Raw genomic sequence first — 25,196 nt, 5'->3', positions numbered from 1 at the left:
AAGGTATTACCACAAAATGGAGTTCCGCATTTTTCTTATGCTTATTCAGTTCAATATTGGTAATCTGACTGTGATTGGGTTCTTTTGAAAGTTGTGGCAGTTCCTCATTTTTGGTGGGAAATAACGACTGAGATTTGTCTGTAATATTCACAACTTCACTTTTATTAATCTTTAGTTTCTCAACAACTATCTCAGCTGGGTCAAAACATGGTAAATCTGGTAATGGTCCGTTACTGGGGGAAGTCAACTCTCTTTGGAAATCCGAAGAGTTCATTGGGGTGCTGGGCCAAAACGTTCTCGATTGGTGGGGTTCCGTAGCGGGGCACTCCTCACCGCACAAATGGTGCTGCAGCATGGATGCCTCGCCCAGTCTCCTTCTTTAGGTGGTTTATTGTACATTGGATCTGGTCTTATCACTCTCTTTCCTCGTCCCTGTCCCCGTGGGAAGACGATTACAGTCCACTGTACACCAAATGATTTTGAAGGCTTTTATTTTAAACTGAAGTGTTCAAGCTCTTGGTGGAAGATGTGATTGTATCTATTGCCTTCCATGTCTTCCTCACTGTGTTCTAATTCCAGTATACTAGATAACTTTTCTTCCTCCTCTATATGAGGTTCCAAAGTTCCTGGATTCAATTCTAATTTGCTTAAATGAGCTGGAATCTGAAATCCTTTGGCCGAAGACAGAATGGGCTGCTTGTTAATGTTCCAAGGCTGCTGCGCCAACCGATACCCACTTGAAAAGTGTGGGCTCTTGCACTTGGCTGCCTGACACGTCCAGCTGATGGGGACTGGCTCAGCATCTGCTGCGTTCATTGTATCTAATGGTTCATCCATCTGTTTGCTGTCAAAGCCATTGCCAGAAAATTACTAATCTATTAGAGAAACATGGAAATAAGTTTGTATTTCTCATTCCTGGCTCTCTATCTCATTTGTTATTGATGTTTGTGTGTTGAGGAAAAATCTAAATAAACCTTTTTCTTGTGAATGGTTATCATGTTTCTCTCATCACAGCCCAAATGGAAAAGTTACCTTTTAGGACTACAACTCCCAAAATCTCTCAACCAGCTTGGCCAATGGCTGGCTGGGGACTTCTAGTCCAAAAAAGTAACATTTTTCCACTCTGATACTAGCCTGCTCAACTGATCCAGTTTCACAATGAGGATTCTTTATGAAATTCTTGTATTTTGGGTGGTGTGTACTCTACTGCTATCTTGTGCTTAGCCCCAAGTGTTTGTTAATACGATACTAGAGGTTTGCAGTGTGCCATAGAACTTTGTTCCTTGTCTGCTACAGATTAATAAATACTCAGAGGATGTGCCTCTGAGACATCTCCACAGAAACATGGGTTGCAATATCTCTAATATCTCTTGTGTGTCCTCTTTACTTTCAGTAGCAATAGTCTCTTAATATTGAACAGCCAAGAGAAGTAACTGTTTTTAAAGTGTATCTTCTTTTATATGGAGCAACATGGAGCAACACTGCACCTAAAAAGGAGACTTGAAACTTGAAGAATTGCAGTTTTATCTGATGAAATTTTCATTTCACAGAATATTGTACAATATCCTGAATATAACATATCTGGATTAAATCTATGCCAAATATTTAAAATTATACTTATTGTTCATTTATTATCTGAATGCAGTATTTGTTTGAAAAATTACTTTGTAAAACAAGAATGTATGATAGAATAAAGTAACCATGTAATCTGTGATTAGAAACAAATTCTGGGTTGTATAATATCCTTCATGAGCTATAAAAAATTTTTTTAAGATCTTTTACTTGTTCCTCAGCCCCGGATTTTGTGCCAAATAAGCCTCAAGGAGAGTCCTAAAGAACTCAAAAGTTTGCCCTAGCAGTAAATTTTAGTGGTCCAACAAAGGTACTGTGTAGGCCAGAATATGTAATCTAGGATTTGTGAACAGTGTTCAGTCTACAGTTGATTTCCTCCAGATCTCAAATAGCCTTCTGTAGTGAATTGGTAGAAATGAGGGGAATGGTCCAAGAGAAAAGACAAGTCAGATACTGCTGGTAAAGGATTTCACTGTTATGTCAGTAGGAATGCATGCTTTTGTGTTCAGCAGGCACAGCTGCATAAAAAGAAACCCTGATAGTAGTGTACAATTGTAGACACAGAACAAAAGGCAAATATATAGAATATTATAGTGCATTTTTATTGTAGCCATAAGAACTTTCTGTTGAAGAGTAATGGATGGGAGTAAAAGAAGAGTAAAAGAAGAATTACTGTTAGGGAGGCATGTCTCTGTTGTACCAGAATTGTTGTTTTTCTTTGGGCATGCCAGATCATCAGTTCCACAAAAGGTGCATCTTAAGAAGAGGTTACATTTAGAGAACAGCTAAATCTGAAGAGTATCATTTCCATTTAACTACACTGTGCAAAATCAAGTGTGTCATGTGTTTTAGGAATATATGTACAGTTTTATTTAATTTATTTCAAAAGTGCAGAAGAGAGCTTTTAATGCATGAATCATTAGCAAGAAATCATATACACTTGCATATAAACCAGTTATAAAGAAACTCTGACAGTGCCGTTGCTTTTCAATATATGAAGGGGAGTAAGATGTATCTATTCTGCTTTCTGTGTCTTACTGTAAGGTATATGGGATGGGGATTCACCTTTGTATTTGATGCCTTAGTTACATCCCGGCTGGATTTCTCTTAACATGCTTTATGTGAGGCTGCCTTTGAAAAATGTTCAGGAACTTTTAGCAGGTGCAAAAACACTGCAGCCAGATTGTTAATTGGGCTGGTTACAAGGACCACATAAAACAGACACACACACACACACACACATACACACACACACACACACTATCTTAGAGACCACATCTCCCTTTATGATCCTGCCTGGATGTTAAGATCATCAAGAGAGGACTTTCTTTCAGTCCCACCATCCTCACAGGTGTGTTTGGTTGGGACAAGGAAGACGGCCATCTCTGTTGCTGCCCCCAGACTTTGGAACTCCCTCCCACAGGAGGCCAGGCTGGCCCCGTCTTTCCTCTCCTTCCAGAAGCAGGCAAAGAACTTTCTCTTCAGGCAGGCTTTTTCTTGTCAACTAGCTCTCCTAGAGAGGTTTAAAATGGGATGGTCTATATTTCTGTTGCTTTTCAATCTGTCTTAGTAATGCTTTTACCTAACATTTCAAATATAATGTTTATTTAATTCTTTTAAATATTTAAATAATTTACTGTTTTTAGCTTCTAATATTGTGTTTTTAATTATATAAGCCATCCTTACATCATTAGGAGGGGTAAAAATAAATGAATGAATGGAATCCTTTTCCAAGGATAAGTCAACCACTGCAACCTCCGTTTCCACCGTACATACCTCAGCTAGATCATTGTAGGTTCTTTCTTCTTTTCTTTCCCATGCTTCCTTTTTTGCTTTCCCCTTATTTCAGCTGCAGAATGACTAGCTAGCTATAGTTCACTCCATGTTCTGACCTTGTTCATGTTCCAACAACAACCATCTTCCCACATCACTCTGGAGATGCACATGCTCCACTTTCAGGCATCTACAGTAGATACTGGGTATTGGCTAATAGATAAGGATCTCTCACTTGTGTCTTGCATTGCCTGAATTATTTCATTGAACAAGCAAGCTGTTTCAGTGACTCTGAATTGTAACATTATTTTCCTATGTTACATTTTTTTTTATTTAGGAAACTACTCCAGACAGCCAACGTACTCTGGAGTGACCAACACAAGTTACAGTGGCCCAGGACCCGGTATGGGTGTAAATGCCAACAGCCAGATGCATGGACAGGGACCAGGCCAGCCTTGTGGTTCCATACCCCTGGGACGAATGCCATCAGCTGGGATGCAGAGCAGACCATTTCCCGGAAATATGAGCAGTATGACCCCCAGTTCTCCAGGCATGGCTCAGCAAGGGGGCCCAGGGATGGGACCTCCTATGCCAACTGTGAACCGTAAGGCACAGGAGGCAGCTGCAGCAGTGATGCAGGCTGCTGCAAACTCCGCCCAGAGCAGGTAGGCATCCAAAGGAAAGGATCTGTGATGGTTTAAAATGTACATGCTTATGAAGAGAAGAAATTTGTGCAGAGGATAGAGTGCTCAATAGAAACCAAAATGACAGGTGCAGGTGTTGATTGTTTTAAAAATGTTTTTTAAAAAATAAATATAAATAAATAGAATAGGAAATCCAAAAGTTTTAAGGTTACATAAATGGTAAACTATTTGCAGTTAACCCCTGGAATTTTGTGAACTGGTGGAGAAGAAGAACCCATATTTGTTGAAATAACTTCCGGGACGTTTGGTGTTTCCTGAACATTTATCAGACTCCACTTGAAATTGGGTGCAAGCCATTGTGGATGAGAACCAACTGTTTCAAGGCTGGTTGGTACTGTTGACAGAATTAACCAGGATATCTAATATGTAACTTGAGATCTGCCATCACCAATTTTGTATGATTCATTATATTGAAGTAAAAAAGTACTGAAATCACTTGGAGAAAGTGGGGGTTTAATGTTTATTTGGCACAATGGTGCTGCTGTTAAATGCAGGTGTGTGTTATCACATAATAGAATGCATATTTTTAAAAAATATGTTCCAAAATTATATTGTATTGATATACCAAGTATAATGCTAATAGTATAACCTTTAGAGATGAATTGTCTCAGATTAAGACATCAGCACAGATATATACAGAGTTGCATGACAGGATGCAACAGATAATTTCTGCAGTAATGTCTTAGTTTGAGGTACTTCACTTTCAAAAACTATGCTGGTAGCATTACACTAGTGTAGGTATGTAAGAAAATTCTGGCCTTGTGAGTAGCTGCCTGTTTTAAAAATAGCATTGATGATATGATGTATATATTGGCACATATGCAGGTAAATCTATGATTCAAAAAGAAAAACAATATTTTATCGAAGTGCTGAAACTTGATTTTATTATTTTAGACTAGGTACCTTCTTGTATGTGTCCTCTTAAAAGACAAAAACTGAAAGATAACAATCTTTCAGAGAAATAACTTAAACACCTGTGAAATTAAGTATATGTTTGTGGATGTGACTGTTTTCAACAACCAGTATTTTACAGAAGTAAAAGTGAGTGCAGGCAAATAATTTTAATTTAAAAAGTTAAAAATGGGTAAAAATAAAGTGCATGGTTGCTGTTCATATTAATGATTTGAATAAATTATAAGATGATAGATAGATAGATAGATAGATAGATAGATAGATAGATAGATAGATAGATAGATAGATAGATAGATAGATAGATAGATAGATAGATAGATAGATAGATAGATAGATAGATAGATAGATAGATAGATAGATAGATAGATAGATAGATATTGTAGACTTAACTTAAACAACAAAATAGAATGTTTCAAAATCATCTTGACATATAGTGCCCCCCCATTGTAATCTGTCTCTTGTAGGATGGCTGTGCAGTGTTTAGACCTTGACTGGAAAACAGCAAACAACATATGAGATGAAATTCAGCTTATTCCAGAGTTTTTAAAATGCAGCATTTTTCTCCTGGCTTCCTGAATCCCTAAGTGGCACTTTGCCCAACAGAAAAATCTTACATGTTTCTGTGTGGAACAGTTTTGTTAGCTGACAAGGTGGTTCATAGTCATGGTCCAATACAAATCCAAAGAGGCTGTTCTTTTGTTCTGCTTTAGGCCACCATACATTAGGTCGCCTGCTTATCCCAGCCAGTCTGGGGCTGGCGGACGCCCCATGTTTTCTTCACAGCATCCCAACTATGGCAACGCTCAGGCTCCCATGATGCATCAACCTGATCAGTACGGGTAGGTAGCCATGAAAATTGGACTTGTTGTGGGATCTTGATAGGTTGTGGTTTTTGTGTGCGTGTCTGTGTGTTTTTAAATGAATGTTACTTGCCATTTGCCTACTGAAGGCACTGCAGATCAGATGTAAAACTAGCATCTGAAAAGTTGTGTTTTTTTGGTTTTATTTCATTTTTACTAACTGTGTCGAATAGGAATTCCTATATCTGCATGCCACCCTTACTGCATGGCTTGTGGCATGGCTCTATTTCCTTCATGCCTGAAAGGGAAATGAAGATTTCCATTGGCTGAAAATTAATTAATCTTTTCTTTTTCTGCATTATTACTTGTCCCTTCTGCCATTTTTGTTGTTGTTGTTTTCAGTGTATAGGAGCAGTACTACACTACACTGGTATTCCCATGAATGTGTTGTCATTAATAATCACATTGAATTTCTCTCATGGAGCAAAATACTCAATTTTTGTCAAAATATTGCTTGCAGGAATTATGGAAGTCATTAACCACAGGGCTCATAAGGGGTACCGTGCTATCAAAATTGAGACAGTTTATGTTAGAGGGGGACAACCTGTTGGTTCATCTGCCAAGGAGTATAAAATCTGAATTAACCAATATGAGATTATCTACAAGATAGATATCTTTTCTTAATTAACTTCCTTTTCATCCTGTAGTTTCCCACTGTTTCCCCCCCTAAGTTTACATTACTGTGAAAATGTTTCTCACCACCCAGTTTCAACAATCTGTGTTGTGTTTTGAATGATGTTCATTAGTGATTAAAAGAATTCCCTGCCACACTGTTTTTTATCATTTTACCCAACTGGTGTTTCTTTTCCCCAAAGAATATAAGGAAGTCCACGAAACCTTATTCTGCTAAAATGAAATGCTGAAATAGTGTCTTTCAGCCTTGGCAAATCAAGACAAACTGTTAGAACATTTTAAATTGTTGAAATTTGTAGTTTCTGTGCTTAGGTTTTTTAACATTCAGGTAATATCTAGGTCAATATTTCAGATTTTCTCTACAGATATAATAGGCTTGTTGTTCCTGCTGTTGTTGTGTTGCTGTTACTGCCAAAACTGTAAATCTCAGAAGGGATGAACAATATGTAAAGTTTCTTCCTTGCACCTCGTGAATTGTCAATAGGGAACAGGAGTGTCCAGAAGTCACTTGCACTTAGAACTGAAAATACGTGTTGTGCAGTGGGTTGAAAGAAAATGAGGAGTAATCCATGAGGAATCTCTACTGGACAAGTACCATTGAAATGGATGAAATTGGGATGTTGGGGTGATTTCTTTGTTTTACAAATTGATTTTGAAGTCTTCAAACAGTAAAGTGGGGTGAAGCGCATGAGTTTAATTCCTGCTTAGACACAGAAAGGTACATCTCTCTCTCCCTCCCCCCTCTCTCCCCCCCCCTTCTACCCCACCCATCTAGTGGCCAGGCCACTACTCTGAGCAGCTTACATCAGTAAAATACATAAAATAACCATCAAAATAAGAAAAAAGAAGCAAAATTTCACTCCAGTAATTCTTTGTTTCACAAACATATAGACTACATTCCAAGACAGAGACGATTATAAAAGTAGTTCAAACAAAATCAACTCTGAAATAATAAGTTAAATAGAAAGGAGGTTGTTGAAGCCTAGCTAAAAAGCCATTGCAGTGGTGCCTCGACTTACGCCCATAATCTGTTTCAGAAAATGGACGTAACTCGAAATGGTCATAAATCAAAGCACCATTTCCCATTGAAATGCATTGGAATGCGATTAATCCATTTCAGCCAAAAACAAACAAATAAAATAAAATAAAGCATATAGCAGGGTCTGTCACTGGGGCTTTTAAAAAATAACCAAAAATAAAGCACATAGCAAGCTCGGTTGCTGGGGCTTTAAAAAAATAACCAAAAATAAACAACACAGCAAGCCGCATAGGAAGGCGCTGGGGCTGAAAAAATAAAAACACAAAAAAACACAGCACAGAAACATAACCCCTCAGCCCAAACCTACCCTGCAAAACCCTGTAAATGTACTTACTTAGAAGTAGAAAGCAGCTCCACGCAGTCCCAAGCCTCCTCCAACGCGCACACTCTAACCGTTGGGGTGAAAGAGCTACAAAGAAGCTCTTCCCTGACCAACGGTTAGCCCTCTAATTTGAAACACACACCCCCGCGCTTTTTCCCCCGCCTCTTTTGATCACAACTCAAAGCTTCGGCTGCAAGTTGAAGCAAAATTTTGCAGCTGGAGCTGTCGCAACTTGAAATGGTCATATGTTGGGATGGTCGTAAGTTGAGGCACCACTGTATTTGGCTCCTAAGGCCTGACTCACCTCCATTGGTAGTGAATTCTGTAATGAGGCAGCCACCACTGAGAAGGCCCAATTCCTAGTAGTAGACTTCCGGCCCTCCCTTGGGATGGCCACCCGCAGCATCAAGGATTGAGAGGTTTGGGTAGGACAGGTGGCAGATCTGAGGGAGAGTTGTTTGCCAGATAGCAAGGTTTTATACTGTTTGGCTTTGCCTTGTCAAGTCGCATAAAGCAACTGTAGAACTGCTATGCATTAGAGCAAACTCATTTCTACTAAGGCTGAAAATCAGTGCTGGCAAACCAGAATTTGGACAGTCAAAATCTGATATTTAGCCCATTATATTGTCCTATGTTCAAGTGCAAAGTGCCTCTCTTCTAATTAAAAAGGCAAGTGAAAAGTACAAAAAGAAACGGAATTCATATATCTGTGCAGAAGACAGTAACCTTTAATTCAAGTGTTCCTCTTAATTATTTCTCACAGCATGCTTCTTTTTTTGTGAAAAATCAGGGCTCCTGATACATCACTCCCTATTTTGTATACACATTGTATTTCCCAAGGGAAAGCCCAGAGCCAGGGTTATTCACTGTCTTCTCTCAACAAAGGGAGAGGGGTTGTGTTAGCATTCGCCTGGGTTTTTATTGTCAGATTCATTTGTAGAGAAGATCAGAATAAGCAATGCAAAATAGCTGCTGGCTGTTAATAATATTCAATGTAGTTCTTTAAAAGGGGTGGGGATTGTTTGAGACAGTGCCCATTTTTGGTTTTAATGGTTTCGCTTATTCATTGTGAAATGAGAGCATTATATTAATTATTATATAGACAACCTATAGGATCTGCTTCTCTTTAGTGTGGTTTGCAAGCAGCCTTTCCTTTCTTGGGGCATTCCAAATAGCCTTGAAAAAAATAGAGTGCCACAAAGAGTTAAATCCTTTCTTTTTCCTTTTTTCTGACCCCAACTGGCCAAGACTTTTAGAAGCTGTAGATTATGGATAAGGAGAGTACGCTCACTTATGACAAATCTCTGCAATTACCATGGAAGGATACAGTGAGTGCACTATAAAAATGAAGGATGGGGACAACAAGAGAGCTTTAGACTTTCTCAACTGGTTGGGTATAAAGAAGTAATAAAGGCAACAAATAAACTTGGGATTAAATTTTTAAAGGTTTTCCAATGTTGAATGTCTCTTGATGGGTACCCAAGTTGAGACATGTAGGTTCTGATAGACACTGCTGAGCACACTCACTAACTTGTAGCAGTTATAAAAAGAAGTGTATTTGGCAGTATAGATTTAATAAGAGCATTTAATCTATGAAAAGCATGCTTTTTCTTTTCTTTTCTTTATCTTTTTGGTTTTATTCACAATATGGAACTTTTTGTTGAAAAGTAAGGGGATATGATCTGCCAAAACAGATTGTCACATTGCCATCTTGTGGAGCATACAATTCCACCGAAACATATTCAACAGGTTATTCCACTGGTTATACTGAGTGTTGTGGAATTTCTAGGTATATTAACCCTCAGAAAGAGTATTCTTTCTTTGGCAACATGCCCATGTATGTGCTGAAAGGTGCTGTATATATCAACATTGCAGGAATAGGGATTAGGGGCCCTGAAGCTTAAACTTCATTAGTTTCATAATAGATCTGCCCCTGGTAGGTATTATTAGAACATTGCAAGGGAAAAAATGAAATAGCCAATTTCTTAATGCATTTATACAAACCTGTGATGCAATTTACAATACTGTGGGCAGTTCTGGCCACTAACCCTTCAGATATAGTGTTGGGGAAGGTTAATAAAAATAATCAAGAGGCTAAAGCAGTGTTTGAACCTTTTATTTTGGAAGAATGGTAGGCAAGAGAACATGACAGAGGTAGAAAAATTTAATTATGGTGTAAACAGATTTAATAAGGAGGATTCTCCCTCTGTCATACTAGGACCCAAAGTTATCCAGTGAAGTTGTGTAGCGTGGATTGAGAACAGATAAAAAGAAGTACATGTTCAAACAGTATCTGGTCAAACCATGGCATTCAATAACACCAGATGTAAAGAGGTCCACTACAGTGGATTATTTTTAAGGGGTTTTGGCAGTCCCGTTAAGGATACATTCAGTCAGTATAAGAGTCACTGTGTCTCTGAATACCAGTTTTTGGGGAACATGAACAAGAGAGTGCCTATCTTACTTATGGACTACCTGTAGCCATCTGGACTAGATAGGTCTCTCAACTGAACCAGCAGGGCAGTTCCAATAACGTATATTTGAACCATGTCTATACTTGCTAAACCACACCTGTTGTTTTGTCAAATGGAAATATATGTTCTTCCAACTGGACATGAACAGATCCCAGGAAATTTCATTCTGTGATGCACAAAATGGTACCAAGTTACATCACAGTGTGGTATGTCCCGTGTATGTGCTAGAGTTCATTTCTGGTGCGCAAATGCCTACTGGTAGCTATTTCCTAAAAACATTTTGGAAAACAGCAAGCAGGCACAGTTGTGTATGAAAAATCTGTGTGACCTCCCAAGTCCTATAGTGTTACTGAAGAAACTTTGTCTGACACTTGGATAAAGAAATGCTTGTGCCTCCATCATGAAGCTGGTGGCAGGAGGATACATTGGCTGATTTGCTTGTGTAACTTCAGTTTCTCATGCCATGCAGAATGTTGCTTTGCACAACTTGCCTTCAAAAGTTCAGGATCTGCTATTGAAAAGGAGAAAGTGATCATCCCCTGTGATCAGGCAGCTGGAATCTTGCACTTCCCTGGATCTATGTGTCAGCATTCCATTGTAAGATGTACTCTTATACGCATGAGTCATTACCATTATAAAGTATGTGAATTGTAGCTCACTCTCTATAAAGAATACACTTTCTGAGGGTCTCAGTCCTGTGCACACTTTGTTGGGAATAGACTCATTGAGGTCAGTGGCATTTTGCTTGCTTTGGAGTAAACATGATTACTGTGCTAGGCTGTCAGTTCCTTTTATATACCTGATGAAAAGTCCAGCTTACCACATGACTATCCATGTGTATTTATTGTGGGCACTCAGAACCTAGAGTCAACACACTGCCCACTGACCAACGAGATAGCAAAGTAACACAGCAGAATCAGCAAAGCGTGGTGTTTTGCTGCTTTTGCTTTGGACTGAAATTAAATTCAGATGATAGAAAACCATGTAGTACATTCTTTTCTGATTTACTCAACAGTAAATCCAAAATAACTGCATTGTTCTCCGTACGGATGAGTGCAGAATATAGATTCTCTTAGTGTTGTAAACTGTACAACAGGTCTGAATATATATAATCTTTTACACATAGCTGAGCCCTCCATCAGCATTTTCCAGTGCTATCTCTGTATTTGTAATTCATATTTCATATTGCTGGTGCCAGCAAAGCACTTTTTCCATATTTCCTCGAGAGCCTTGAGCATGCAAGACTGCTGATGGACTAGAAGCCACTGGCAAGGAAACACAGTTAACGGGCATAATGCATTAAAGTGTCAGAGAGAAGAAAACAGGGCAAAAGATTTCAGAAGTTGAAATGCTTAAGTATATATATGCTTGAGTATATATACTTAATTATATATACTGATGAACTGCATCTGCATTGTCTGTGTTTTTAACCCATTTGAACTTGAAAGCTTGGTTTGAAATTATAGGAATTTTAAAAAGGACATTTGTGGCATGCACATCTTACACTGTAGAAGGGGTTCAAACAGAGCAATAAATCCTCTCTTTAATTGAATATCTTTCTGCATTTAAAGTCAAGGCTGTTTTTAGCCTTTCCTTTAAGCTGATAGAAGGATGTCTCAAGAAGCTTAATATTTCTATTCATACTTGTAGATGTATGCAAACTGAGACTGTGGTAGATACACAATCAGTAGTTAGGAATTCCCCGCAATAAATTGAATTAAGGTATTTAGTTATTTACTGTCTTATTTGGGGGGAGTTTCAAGGATCATTAAAACAAGCAACAGTCATTGTAATGAATATACAGGTGCTGTATATCATCAATGTGAAACTTTCTGCTGGTAATGAAAGAAGGAACAGTAGCAGAGGGAGGCATGTTAGATGCTTAGACATCCTAATTTATATAATATTAAAGTGGTTCTTTTCATTCACTTATTCTCTGCATCTAGTTCCCAGATTTGGGGTTCTAAGGGGGCCTTACTAAATAAACTGAAATAAGCCCCATTAGCATTGCTTGAATGTACAAGGAATAACTTCCAATCAAGGCAATTGGGTCTTTACTTCCAAGAACAAATCCCCTTGAAGTCTCAGTTGGATGAAATGGAGTTTGCTTTTTGGCCTAAATGATTGTACAGTGTTACTGTGAACTGTTAAACAGCTGCTGCTTGCTGCCTTGAAGCTGGTTCCAATTCATTAATGGGCAAATTGATTCCTGTAGTTGTAAGTGGCTTTCAGATTAGAGATAAAAATATATTCTAGTTGCTGTTTGGGGATGGGGGTGTTTCTGAACAGCAAGCAGGATTTGTTTTAAAGATCTACAGTTTTCCCGTGGCAAAAAAATACTCAGCCATTTCTTCCAGCTGGATTTTTCCCCCGCTTCAGACAGTAGAAATAGTTGCTGTTGTTCATAGGTTTTCCTCCCACAAACTATATTAAGGAATTAGAGAACATGACATCTAATGCACTTTTAGTACAAAAAAAACACACACACACAATAACACTTTAGAGATAACGACCTGATAGCTCTATTCTGTTCATTTCTATCTATAGATATGTATGGCCCTCAGCATCCCTTGCACACATATCCCTCGGCAGGCTGGTAAATGCGACAAATGTAATAGTAAGCACATTTTTTCAGAGGTCCCACAGATTTCAGTAGGATTTAGTACAAACAAAGTATGCATAGAAATGCAGTCCTGTAAATCAATAGTCTGCACACTGGCTTCAGAATAAAACCCTCTAGATTCAGAGGGACTATTCCTGGACTGCAGTCGTGCTTTCACTTATGTAGGACTAAGCCCCCTTGAGTTGAGTGAAGCTTAGCTCTGAGCTGACTCACATAAGGTTTCCTGCTAGTCTTGTACTGCATTGTGCATAGTGTTCGCTTTAGTTATTTATAACATAGGTCAAGCTCCACTGAAGTTTGTTGTTCAGAGAGAAATTGAGTTGAGGGTTACTTGCTTTCAGCTGATCTGACCTTTAATCTGTAGATTTTATCCAAGCATTTTGGGAAACCAGTAAGTCTCCCAAACTTATTTTAAATACAGCAGTTCAGAGGAAATGAAATCTACATATTTTTCTAATGTGTAGATTAAATGGTAAGTATATTGAAGAAATTCTCTGTGTATCCAATAATCGTGAAGAGATTTCATTGCTAGCAAGTATTATTTTTCAAAAATAACTTAATTCAGTTATTCAAGTATCATTCTTCTTTGCAAGTATTATAGTTCATCAAAGGCTAACTAAATTCTTTAACAATAGGGAGTTGAAAAACAGCATGAATAATTAATAAAATACTCTGTCAGTAATGGGAAATATACAAATGGTCTTTCCATCTCAGGATTCAACTACAGCCCATGGACTGTCATGGAAGTAATAGAATCTAAGAGAATTGTAAATGTGTACTAGATTCAGGAGGGCCGTGAGAGCAGCATATGTGCCCATCCTTCCGTAGCATTGTAAAAATTATTATTTTGATTGGATTCTCAGAATGGGAATGATGATGAGAATACTATACTAATCCTGTACTTGTGTGTGTGTTTAGTCATTTAGTTGTGTCCAACTCTTCGTGACCCCATGGACCAGAGCACGCCAGACTCTCCTATCTTTCACTGCCTCCCAGAGTCAGGTCAAATTCATGTTGGTTGCTTCGATTACACTATCCAACCATCTCATCCTCTGTCGTCCCCTTCTCCTCTTGCCCTCACACTTTCCTAAAATCAAGGTCTTTTCCAAAGAGTCTTCTCTTCTCATGAGATGGCCAAAGTACTGGAGCCTCAGCTTCAGGATCTGTCCTTCCAGTGAACACTCAGGGTTGATTTCCTTTAGAATTGATAGGTTTGTTCTCCTTGCAGTCCAGGGGACTCTCAAGAGCCTCCTCCAGCACCACAATCCAAAAGCATCAATTCTAGGGCGGTCAGCTTTCTTTATGGTCCAGCTCCCACTTCCATACATCAGTACAGGGAAACCATAGCTTTGACTATTCGGACTTTTGTTGGCAAGGTGATGTCTCTGCTTTTTAAGATGCTGTCAAGGTTTGTCATTGCTTTCCTCCCAAGAAGCAGGCGTCTTTTAATTTCGTGGCTGCTGTCTCCATCTGCAGTGATCATAGAGCCCAAGAAAGTAAAATCTGTCACTGCCTCCATATCTTCCCCTTCTATTTCCCAGGAGGTGATGGGACCAGTGGCCATGATCTTAGTTTTTTTGATGTTGAGTTTCAGACCGTTTTTTGCACTCTCCTCTTTCACCCTCATTACAAGGTTCTTTAATTCCTCCTCACTTTCTGCCATCAGAGTGGTATCATCTGCATATCGGAGGTTGTTGATGTTTCTTCCGGCAATCTTAATTCCGGCATGGGATTCCTCCAGTCCAGCCTTTCACGTGATGTATTCTGCATATAAGTTGAATAAACAGCCTTATCGTACTCCTTTCCCAATTTCGGACCAATCCGTTGTTCCATATCCAGTTCTAACTGTTGCTTCCTGTCCCACGGATAGGTTTCTCAGGAGATAGATAAGGTGGTGAGGCACTCCCATTTCTTTAAGGACTTGCCATAGTTTGTTGTGGTCCACACAGTCAAAGGCTTTTGTATAGTCAATGAAGCAGAAGTAGATGTTTTTCTGGAACTCTCTGGCTTTCTCTATAATCCAGCGCATGTTAGCAATTTGGTCTCTAGTTCCTCTGTACTTAGCAAACATTTAAGATTAGCAAGTCTTTTGACTTCTGCCTTGACGCTGCAACGAGACAGCAGGAGGAGGACAGAGCTCCGTCCCCTGGGCTGAATGCCGATCTGTTTGGGACCCCCCAGGGGGTTAAAACCACCCTGAAGAGGTGGTGAAATGGGGGAGAAGCCTGTTGATCACAAGGGGAACAGCAGTTACCCACGTTTGATCCGGGAAAATCCCCAATCAACCAGCAGGCGGAAACAACTACTGTAGTTGAACTAGCTTGCTTGCAAGTCATCCGCAGCCAGCAATGGAGAAGCGATAAATCAGCCTAATTAACACTGAGTTACCACTGGGTGAAAAATATTTTTTAACTGTATTGCTTTTTGACTATCCCTGGATGAGACAATCTCTACGGCAGAAATAGCGTCTTCTATACCCCACCACTGATTGAGCAACGGTGAATGTGGAGAGAGGAGACACAGAGAGACACAAGGAAAATAAATTGGACATTAATTAGACATTTAATTATACTTCAAGGAAGGACGTTTGGTATTTGTCATTATAAATGTAGGAATCTTTCTCTTGAAAACATAATTGGCAACAACTCTGGGAAACTAAACTTGTTTATGTTACTTATAACATCTATGGTGCTGCTATCTATGGTGCTGCCAAAAAGCCTAGAATCAATGACCCTGATGACTTTTTGGAACTCCCTTTCTTTCTGAGGATGGAACTGAACTACAGATAAATTAACCCCAGAAAGCCTAATCCAGCCAAAGTGGAATTCCTAAACTGTATCCTGGGTTCTGAACTTGACAGGACCTTGAGCCTTTAGGCAGGGAAAACATTCTGCGTGTGAGACTGGATTCAAGTTTAACCCTAAAGATGATCAATATATTAAAGTGGACCTAAGGAAGCAAGTATTGATGAAATTGGACTGATTACTTTAAGCATCTGGACAACTTTCACTTCAAATACAATTATTCGACATCTGGGACATAATGCCACAACAAGGACAATTTCGGGAAGAAACAAAATCGACCCTTCAAGCAATTTTAAAATAGTGAGATCCCACAACGAAGAGGCGAAATTATTCAAGGAGCAGTTGAAGAAGAACTATAGTCAACAGAAGACAGAGAATAATGAATAAGAAATGAGAGGGTGATGGATGATGTATGCCAATAAAAAGAGGAGCTGGAGGAAATTAGAAGAGAAAACCTAGGAGATCTAATTCTAACCCTGGAGCTGAGGAGAGATTTAGGTGTGCTAAGAGAAGATAAGGGAAGAGAATCAGCAGATCTAATTAAAAAGAGCCTGGAAGATCTATTGGAGATAGATTAAATGTATAAAATGTTCTCAGGTGGCACAAGGCACGGCAGAATTTTTAGAGAGATTGAAACAAGAATTAGGAAAAGAAAAATAAGAGGAGGAGTTACTTAGAAAGATGAAAAAGTAAAAAAATTAAGGTGGCTGTAGTGGTCCCCCGTTATGCATATTCAGCAGTGTATTTACATGAAACAATAGGGAGCTGTTGGGAGGTGGAGCCAGCTATATAGAAGGGGGCTATAGCAGAGTGAGGAGGGAGAGATAGAAGATAGATAGAGGAGAGAGGTTTGAAGAGAAGGTTTGGGTTTTGAGGCAGTGAGAGAGTTTAGGGAGTGAACACTCAGAGTGTTATCTGCATTAGTTAAGTATAGAAAAGGTTAAAGAAAAATACTGAATGCTTTGTGTAACTTTAAGTTCTTCTTCGTGGCCTCTGTGAATTACACTGTGGGTGATCCGCGCCTGCACGGAGCCTCATCAGAATATTCTAGAGCTTCTGCGGTAGCAAGAAATACATTAGAATAGAACCCTACCCCTCCATATAAGTACCTTGGTGCCAGGACTCTCCCTTCAGTTTCTTTCAACCGCTGCATTGAAGAGCCCCATACTTCTATCTTCTGTGAGTCTGAAAGCGAAACAAGTCCTTTTTTACTTCTAACTTAAAAATTTTCTACTTTTTTTTTATTATTAAAATAAATAATAACGGAATATGAACTGCTTTTCGTTTTTTCCTGCATGCCTCGGCCTCCGGCAACGCAACCCCCTCTCATTTTTTTCTTTTTCTTTTCTTAGTTGTTCATGGCCCCTTTGGGCCCTTTTAAGCACTGCATGATTTGTGATAATAAGATCCCACTATTGGATGGCCACGCAAAGTGCCTTTTTTGTCTAGGCGAGGTGTACCAAACCTCTTCGTGTCCTCATTGTAAAAATTTTAAATGAAGAGTCCTCCATTGTCACCTGTCTCAACTCAAACTCCATCTTTGGGAACAGTCTTTGCAACCAGTAAAATCTATGGCTCCACCTCCATGTAAACCACTTCACAAGCTAAAGCCATGGAAAAAGTCAGCACAGAATCGTGTAAACATCATTCCTCCACTACTCCATCTCATTCTGATGCTCCCTCCACTTCGTCGAAAACCTCTAATACACATAGATCTAAGCAATCGACGTCAAAGCCTTCAAAAAAGCGAAAACCTCCTTCCGATCTGGTTCCGGGTCCCCTGCAACCAAAGCGATCTAAACAAACCAAATAAAAGATCCCTATGGTCCCTCCACAACTGGTCTCCAAACCCATCGGTTTAATCACTGTCAGCTCGCCCTCTGATGATGAAGGAATCCCATCTCATCATCCAGCTTCTAAGTCACCGGCATGGGACAAGCAAGTAGACCATCTTACTTCCTTGCCCAATAGTCCCCAACACTCTATCTCTCCTACTAATCCGTCCATTGACGCCTCACCGGAGAGAGAGGAACTTGAGCCTCAGCCAGACACAGTGCCCTCTCCTGTACCATCGGGCTGGCCTCCATGGCCACTGGCGCACTATCAGGCGCATCCAGTATGTGAAGCAATTCCACAGGCATGTGTGAGCCAATCCTGCACCCAGCACTCTCTTTGGGTAGATATTTGCCCCGATCAGTGATCTTGCTGCTCTACGCCATGATTACCCTTATATACAATTCTATCCTGATAAAGTAAAACTGTTTTTAGATGTCTCCTTCCTTCCTAAAGTGGTGTCTCAATTTCATCTCTCTCAACCACAAGTCCTCCCCTCCTTTTTTCCATCACCATCCACAACCCACAAACGTCTCTGTCATACTTTGGGCATCAAGAGGGCCTTCTCCTTTGATTTGTTGTGCACAAAGCCTTTTTGGCGTTCCCTACACAGTTTTGTCAGTCATCAACTTCCTAACAAAGGTCTACAAGTAACTTCTCAAACAATTTCTCATTGGGTTGCCTCTACTATTCGGTTTGCATACCAACTTGCTCGACAACCGGTCCCTCAAGCTATTCACCCTCATTCCACCAGGGCACTGGCAACCTCTACAACAGTGGTCCCCAACCTTGGGCCCCCAGATGTTCTTGGACTTCAATTTCAAGAAATCCTGGTCAGCAGAGGTGGTGGTGAAGGCTTCTGGGAGTTGTAGTTCAAGAACATCTGGAGGCCCAAGGTTGGGGACCACTGCTCTACAGCATCCTTCTGTGTTATGCCGCTCCCTGACATCTGTGCCTTGGCTACATAGGCACAACCATCTACTTTCATGCGGCATTATAGACTGGATGTTAGACAGAAGTCTGACGCGGCATTCAGACGTGCTGTTTTGGCTTCCACCTTGGCGTGACACCCTACCTCTGGGTAAGACAGCTTGCTAATCACCCACAATGTGTTTCACAGAGGCCACAAAGAAAAATGGTAGAATGGTAGAACTATTCCTGAAACACTTGTAACCAATAAAACTGTCCTTATTTCAAAGGTAAGTAATGAATGGATCTCAGTCTTTCACAGGAAACATAGTTTGTAAAGAAATTAAAGGACGTGGTGGGATACGTAACATGAGCTCCTTGTTTGGTGAAACAAGCAGGGGACACGTAGTAAACATGACAGATGCCTTCAACGTTGAAAGCATGTATATACCTAACTTCTGGAATTGTAAGGGGGTATATCCTATATATTAGAAAAGGGAATTAAAATGAAATAAGGGATTACCAGTCAGGGAAAAGGCATAACACAGTGGTTTTTAAGGTAAATTGAAGCTAGATATAAGGATGAGGTAAAACAAATAGTGCTTAATGAACATACATTAGATATGATATTGCCATAGACATGATAGAAAATGTGGAGATAGAAATGGCTAAACAATTATATAAAGAAAATCTGTATAAAATGCTTTCAATAACATCTATTGTGTGTTAGGAACCTATTCAGTTATTACTGGTATAAAATGCTAAGTTTGTTGGTTATGTCACCTCAAAATTATATAAATTCAGAACCAGAATTACTTTTATTAGGTACGTTATTAGAGGATTTTGAGAACATTGTATACTATGAGAGCAACATTATGATAATAGCCAGTATTGTATACTAAAATACACACATGAATGGTTTAAATGTTAAAAAAAATGTATAGATTTTGAAGGGACAACTAAGCAGACACCAAGAAGCAAAAAAAAAAACAAATAATTATAAGCGACCCATGTAACATGATGTTTAACAAGCACGAATTGAATGTCGATAGATTGAAAAATTAATAAAATGTTTTTAAAAAAAGAATAGCAAGTGTTTTGTTTATACTTGGTTTGGAGGGGTACCTGTGTTAATGGTCATGACAACGTGATGTAAAATTTTAATTTGTTATTTTGCCATGTTTGAATTTCAGGCATATTTTATTTAATATCTGAAAGAGCAGTCAGTTAAGGGTTTACATGTATGCCTTGTAATTTGCAGATAAAATTATATAAGAGAACAGAATTAGAGAGGGAGGGAGGGGAGGGAGAGAGAGAGAGAGAGAACAGAATTTATATAGATTCATGTAAATCCTCAACTAACTGCTGTTTCAGATATTAGATGAAATGCGCCTGAAGTTCAAACATGGTCAAACGTTGTCATGACCATTAACACAGTTATAAAATTCTGATCGTGTTTGTTTAATACTGTTGTTCTGGTTGTAACCAGTAAGATGCAGAGCTGGGATCCTAACCTAGGGTGTGGAAAACTTAGGATAAAATCTCTTTTATGACTGGCTTTAAGTAAATCAGGCTTCCAGTCAGAGTATAAAATATTCTCTGTGAACAGTATGGTGAGCAGGATGTTGTGGTGAAAAAAACTTAGTACAGTTGATCATATTCAAATAGGTTTAGATTGTTGGACAAGGATCCTAATGAAACCCTAGTTTTGCTTCAGTCTGGTCTGGCACTAACTGCAGATTAGGATCCTGTTTTCCTACCAGTTTGGATTAAATAAAAGAACAGAGAATTCAGGGAGGATCAAGAGCTGAGTCCAGCAGACTGCTCTCAAAATCCGTATGTTGTAGACTATTTTGAATTCAATTTAACCTCCACCTTGCTGCCTTAGAAGGGTGATGTCTTATGAAGTTTCCCCTTTTCCATGTCAGCTCTCCTGTGTTAGCTGTACTGGCAAAAACTTACATTTGCCCTGAGAATTCCCATTGCCTGAAATGGGATCATGAACAAATCACAATATTTGCAGAGTTGTCAGTTTTCAGAGCTCAGAGTGGCCAACCACAAACAATGCAGGAAGAAGTGCTGCAAAAAGCATATGATTACTAGAGAAAATAATTGTGTGCGTGTTGCACCATCATAAGCCTAATATCAACATCTGCAGAATTTGATGTGTCACATTATTTCATAGAATTGGAGAAATTTCAATTCCAGTTGAAAGTTAGTTAAGGTTAAGGATACAATTCTAAAAATATATACTCACAAGTAAACACCACTGACCACAGCAGTTTTCAAACTTTACTTCTGAATACATGGGTGTGTATTGCACATTCTACTGAAATCCATGAAAGAATTTAATTTCAAATCTCATTGTGTTAGTGGCACTTGTCCATAACTAACTTTATCTAGATTGGAGCTTTAAATCTCTGTTATGAGTTTATTTAGTGACCAAATGCTTTCAAGGAAAACTTTTAAAACTGGAAGCAGTTTCAATTAAATGAAGTATAAATGATTATGCTTTTGCCATCCTTAAGTCTTTTTGGATTTATTGTTTGCTCCTGCAATGTATTTGAATTAAAATTGCTCGGACTGGAATTTTATGGATGCCCACCACCCCATGATTAGGGAAATGTTGGCTACATTGTGAGGAAAGATTATATTTGAAGGGTTTCTTACTGGCTATTTTGAGAGCATAGCACCCACACACATACAACTATGGACCTTAAAACATTAGATGCCAAAAGGCACATACATACTTCTCATGGTAAAGCTAATAGCTTGTGTACTTGGCTTCTCAGCAGTAGGCTGAGAGGAGATGCTGTGCACTGTTTTTTCATTATGATAACAGCATATTAAAGTATATTTGACTGTGGTCTTTCATGCATGGTCACTAAGCAACCTGCTTCAGGTTAATTTTGTTTACATTATAGCAGGAGTAGCTCTGACATGAATTTTTTAGTCATTAGTCTTGCATAACATAGTAGTGCAGTCTGCAGTTCACACCCATTGGCAGTCAAACAAGCAAATGTGTGCCCTAATATGGTGATGCTTTGCTGATTGATACAGGGGGGTCCAGAGTACATGTGGTCCTCCTAAGGATCTCAGGCCAGTGGAATGGGCACTTACAAACAGATGTGCACATGCAGCTGTCTCCTGTGAAGCTCAGCGGAAAAAAGAACACTTTTCATGCATACCCATGTGCATTCCAGGTTACATACCCGGCACCTTTAGATAAAGAACTGCAGGTAGCACTGTTCAAATTGAAGGTATACTGGTAAGAGAGAGAGAGAGAGAGAGAGAGAGAAACAACTGTGTTTTTCTTCCTGTCTCTTTCTTGTACACACACATTTACAAAATCTTAAACTTTCACACTGTACCACTTTCCTCGATAACACTCTGTCCCAGCTCTTATTGTGGCAAGGCGGAAAAGCCATAACAAATTATATGTGTGAGAGACTGTAAAAAAAAAAGTCTCAGCAGGAAAATATGTTTGTAGATCTCACCCCTGAATTACTCTCATTATAATAACCTATTATATGTCAGGGTATGACAGATTATAAGTTTTTATGGCTAGACCCAGCTCAAGACACATTTAAATAAAGCGCTTTTGGTTATTGTACAGGTCAATGTATTTAAATAACAACCCTTCAAATCATGCTTTGACATTTAAAAGAGAAAGGAAATATTGTTCTGTTGCAGACTTAACAGAGATAAAATGCAGGCCAATTTGGGCAGTACACTGATTTGTGAGTGTATCCCAACAGGCAATGTCATGGCTTGTAATCAAGTAGCCACCCTTGCCATTTGCCAACAGAGGGTTTTTTTTTAAACTGCTTAAAATGTGAGCACGAATTACCCTTTTGAGATGCTGCAGTCCATTCTGAGGTGACACCTCCATAAGCTAAAGAGCTAGCGCACTAGGATATTTAGCAAGTCCAAACCTGCATGGTAGAGTCAATGCTGCACTTGAACACAGTTATGGATAAGCCAGTAGCACATGCAAGGTGATATGTTCTTTGGCATGCCAACAGTTTGGGAGCACCTGTCACATCAGAGTAATGTGAGGAACTCTGAGGAGGCAACTCTGATGTGGAAGAGAAGAATGGCAGTAGAAACTCTTTACATAGGGCCTGATCTTCTTATACAGTCTTGGGGCCAAACAATAGTTAACATGTCCTTAGAAACAGAGGTTCCTTAAAGGAAAAGACTTTGTTTATGCTAACATGAGGTTGCATTAGTCTACCTTTGGCAATATTACCCAGTTTTTGTTCTGTACTTGGTCATTAGAAAGATAAAACAACTTCCTAGGGATGTCTGATGTCCCATGTAGGTGGTACTGAAAGATTTTCATGCCTGGAGAAGATACACATTTGACTTAACATGAAAGCTGACTATTAGTTGTGCAGAAGGGAACTGTAATAGTTGGGTTCCTTCACCATTGGCAAAATATAGGTAAGATATTGATTTACACACTGTTACATACAGCTATGACCTCACCTGTCCATCACTGCTAAAGCTGTGAGTCATCTACCAATGGTGTGACAGAGGGTGGGACATAAGGGGTGGAGCTGTTGTATAAATGGGAGTGAATGTGTGTGAGAGATTTTAGATAGGGACTGATAGGGCTTGGATAGGGCTTGGATAAGGTTTAGAGAGGAGTTAGGAGATCTGTGATATATTGTGAGAGTCTGTGTATGCTAATGCCTTTATTATAGTGATTGAATTATTATTTAATTATAAGTGATTTACCATTCCTTTTATTTGTACCCAATAAACCTGAGTTTTTATTTTGAATCATATTTTGGCCTGAAGCTACTTATTTGAGGGAATGGTTGGTGGCAGTGGAAAAGAAAAGTGATTTAGAGTGACCTAGCGACCCCCCTTTGTGAGGTAGAGGGAGGTCATTACAAATAAAATTGGTGTCCAGCTGGTGGGATACGAATATTTCAGTGAAGCCGTGGCAAAAACGTGCCCAGAGCAGGGGTCTTTAGTTAGGGTCATCTGAAGTGGAGAGCGTGGGTCACCTTCTAGGGCTTGGCTCAAGGGGAGCAAGTCTAGTAGAGGGGCGCCGAAACTTCAGATTGAAAACTGAGACAGGGAAGCTCTGTAGAGACCATTTTTGTGTGTGGAGAGTGGCCCAAAGCAAAGGCTGTGGTGTTTTGGCTAGCTTGTCCTGAGTTTAGGGAAACTCTGAGGGGACAGAGCGAAGGCCAAGGGCAGCAAAGCTGAGGGAACTCTGTTTCAACAGCTAGACCTGGGTCAAGGTAGAGCTGTGTGAATTCAAGATTGGTGCCAGAGGCAGAGAAATAAAATAAATTCTGTTTGGCAAGAGGCCTAGTTTAAGGGGCAGAAGCCTAGTTACAGTTGCTAGCTGACAGGGCTGGAGAAGGCAGCAACTTTATAACGCAGACTCAGTAGCATAGGGAAAAAAGTGACTTTTAAACAGAAGCTTGAAAGTTGATATAGGAGCCTTTGGTGAAAGAAAATGCCCTTAACCAGGGGTAGAAAAGCTGAACCAGGACCATCTGAGATGGCAGCTAGTTCAGATGAAGAGATTAGTGGGGGAGAGGAAAGATTTTCCTCAGCTCAAGAGGGAGGGTCTTCTAAAGAAGACTTAACAGACCTCAGAAGATTGGAGTTAGCACAAGCCCATGAATATAGGTTAAAACAGCCATTACACACACTATGCTCCTGAGAAGCAGATCTGGCTAAAAATTCTAGGATGGCCCTATCACCTGGAAATCAACATGAGCAGCAGTAGCAGTGATAACAGGAATGCCTGAAAACTGGCTTTATAGTGTGTTAGATATTTGTCTCTCAAGAATGAATAGATTGCCATTCCTATTTTGTCTGTCATAGTTTGAGAGGAAGTTCCAGTTCCAGGGATGGCACAAACAATATGCCATGTGTAAATAGTCTACTATATAAGAAACACCATATTTTTTTTAAAACACAGGAGGGGGATTATCTTAACTGTAGCACCCCAGTTGTAGAATGCTGTGCCCTTGAACGCCTGTCTGAAACAATCAACCGCTTTCCCCCCCAGTACTAACTTAGAACCTAGCTGGTCATCCAAATACAGTATTAGGCTCTTTGTGAAACCATGACTTGGTTTCAAATATTTTAGTTCAGTAGTTTTTGTTTTGAAATTTGTTTATTTTTAGAGATTTGAAAAAAAATGGTCTTTTAACGTGATTTTGCCGATTGTATTCTGATGTGGCACCTGTTGATATAGAGCAGGTCATAAAAACTTCAATAAATGAAATAAATATATAAAGATAATGTACCAGCTCTTTTAAAATAAGAAATGCTGCTTCTAGTTGGGGTGATATGGCACAAGGCATCTTGGAACAGGGAAATGGCTCACTAGAAAAGATTTAAGCACTCCTTCCTTTCTGCTTTTCTGTTACAGATTAGGCCTAGTGAAAATAGTTTTCTCTCTTTTTTAAAGGCCAGCAGTTATTCCATCTAATTTGACCATCTAACTTTTACATTTGGCCTAAATTGGGCTCTGCTGAAATTTCTCCCTCATCTCAGCAATGAGACTTGAAGCAAAAATCAAACTTTTATCCTTCTTGACCTTCTGTTTCCTTTACCACTAGATAGCATTCTGTAAAATCTGTTTGGATGGCTCAGTAATATTTTTGACATGTGTTTCTTCTAAACATAATTCCAAAGCGTATTTGCAAAGGAAAAACTTCACCTCAAAATGAGCGCCTATGCTGAGTGATGTTCATGTATAGT

General features: G+C 39.3%; 1 protein-coding gene across 7 annotated transcripts in view; it reads left to right on the top strand.

Moving 5' to 3' along the window:
• Positions 1-25,196, top strand: part of ARID1B (AT-rich interaction domain 1B) — a 475,555-nt gene that overhangs the window by 371,898 nt on the left and 78,461 nt on the right. For all 7 annotated transcript variants that reach the window (XM_072994953.2, XM_072994947.2, XM_072994944.2 and 4 more), the window contains 2 exons: positions 3,683-4,010; positions 5,672-5,800. In XM_072994953.2, coding sequence (XP_072851054.2) covers positions 3,683-4,010; positions 5,672-5,800 — 457 coding nt within the window. The remainder of the gene's footprint in view (positions 1-3,682; positions 4,011-5,671; positions 5,801-25,196) is intronic.

Source organism: Pogona vitticeps, chromosome 1 (genome assembly GCF_051106095.1).
Source record: "Pogona vitticeps strain Pit_001003342236 chromosome 1, PviZW2.1, whole genome shotgun sequence".
NCBI classification, from domain to species: domain Eukaryota; kingdom Metazoa; phylum Chordata; class Lepidosauria; order Squamata; family Agamidae; genus Pogona; species Pogona vitticeps.
Note: the sequence above shows the minus strand (reverse complement) of the source record. Positions and strands in the feature narration are given on the sequence as shown.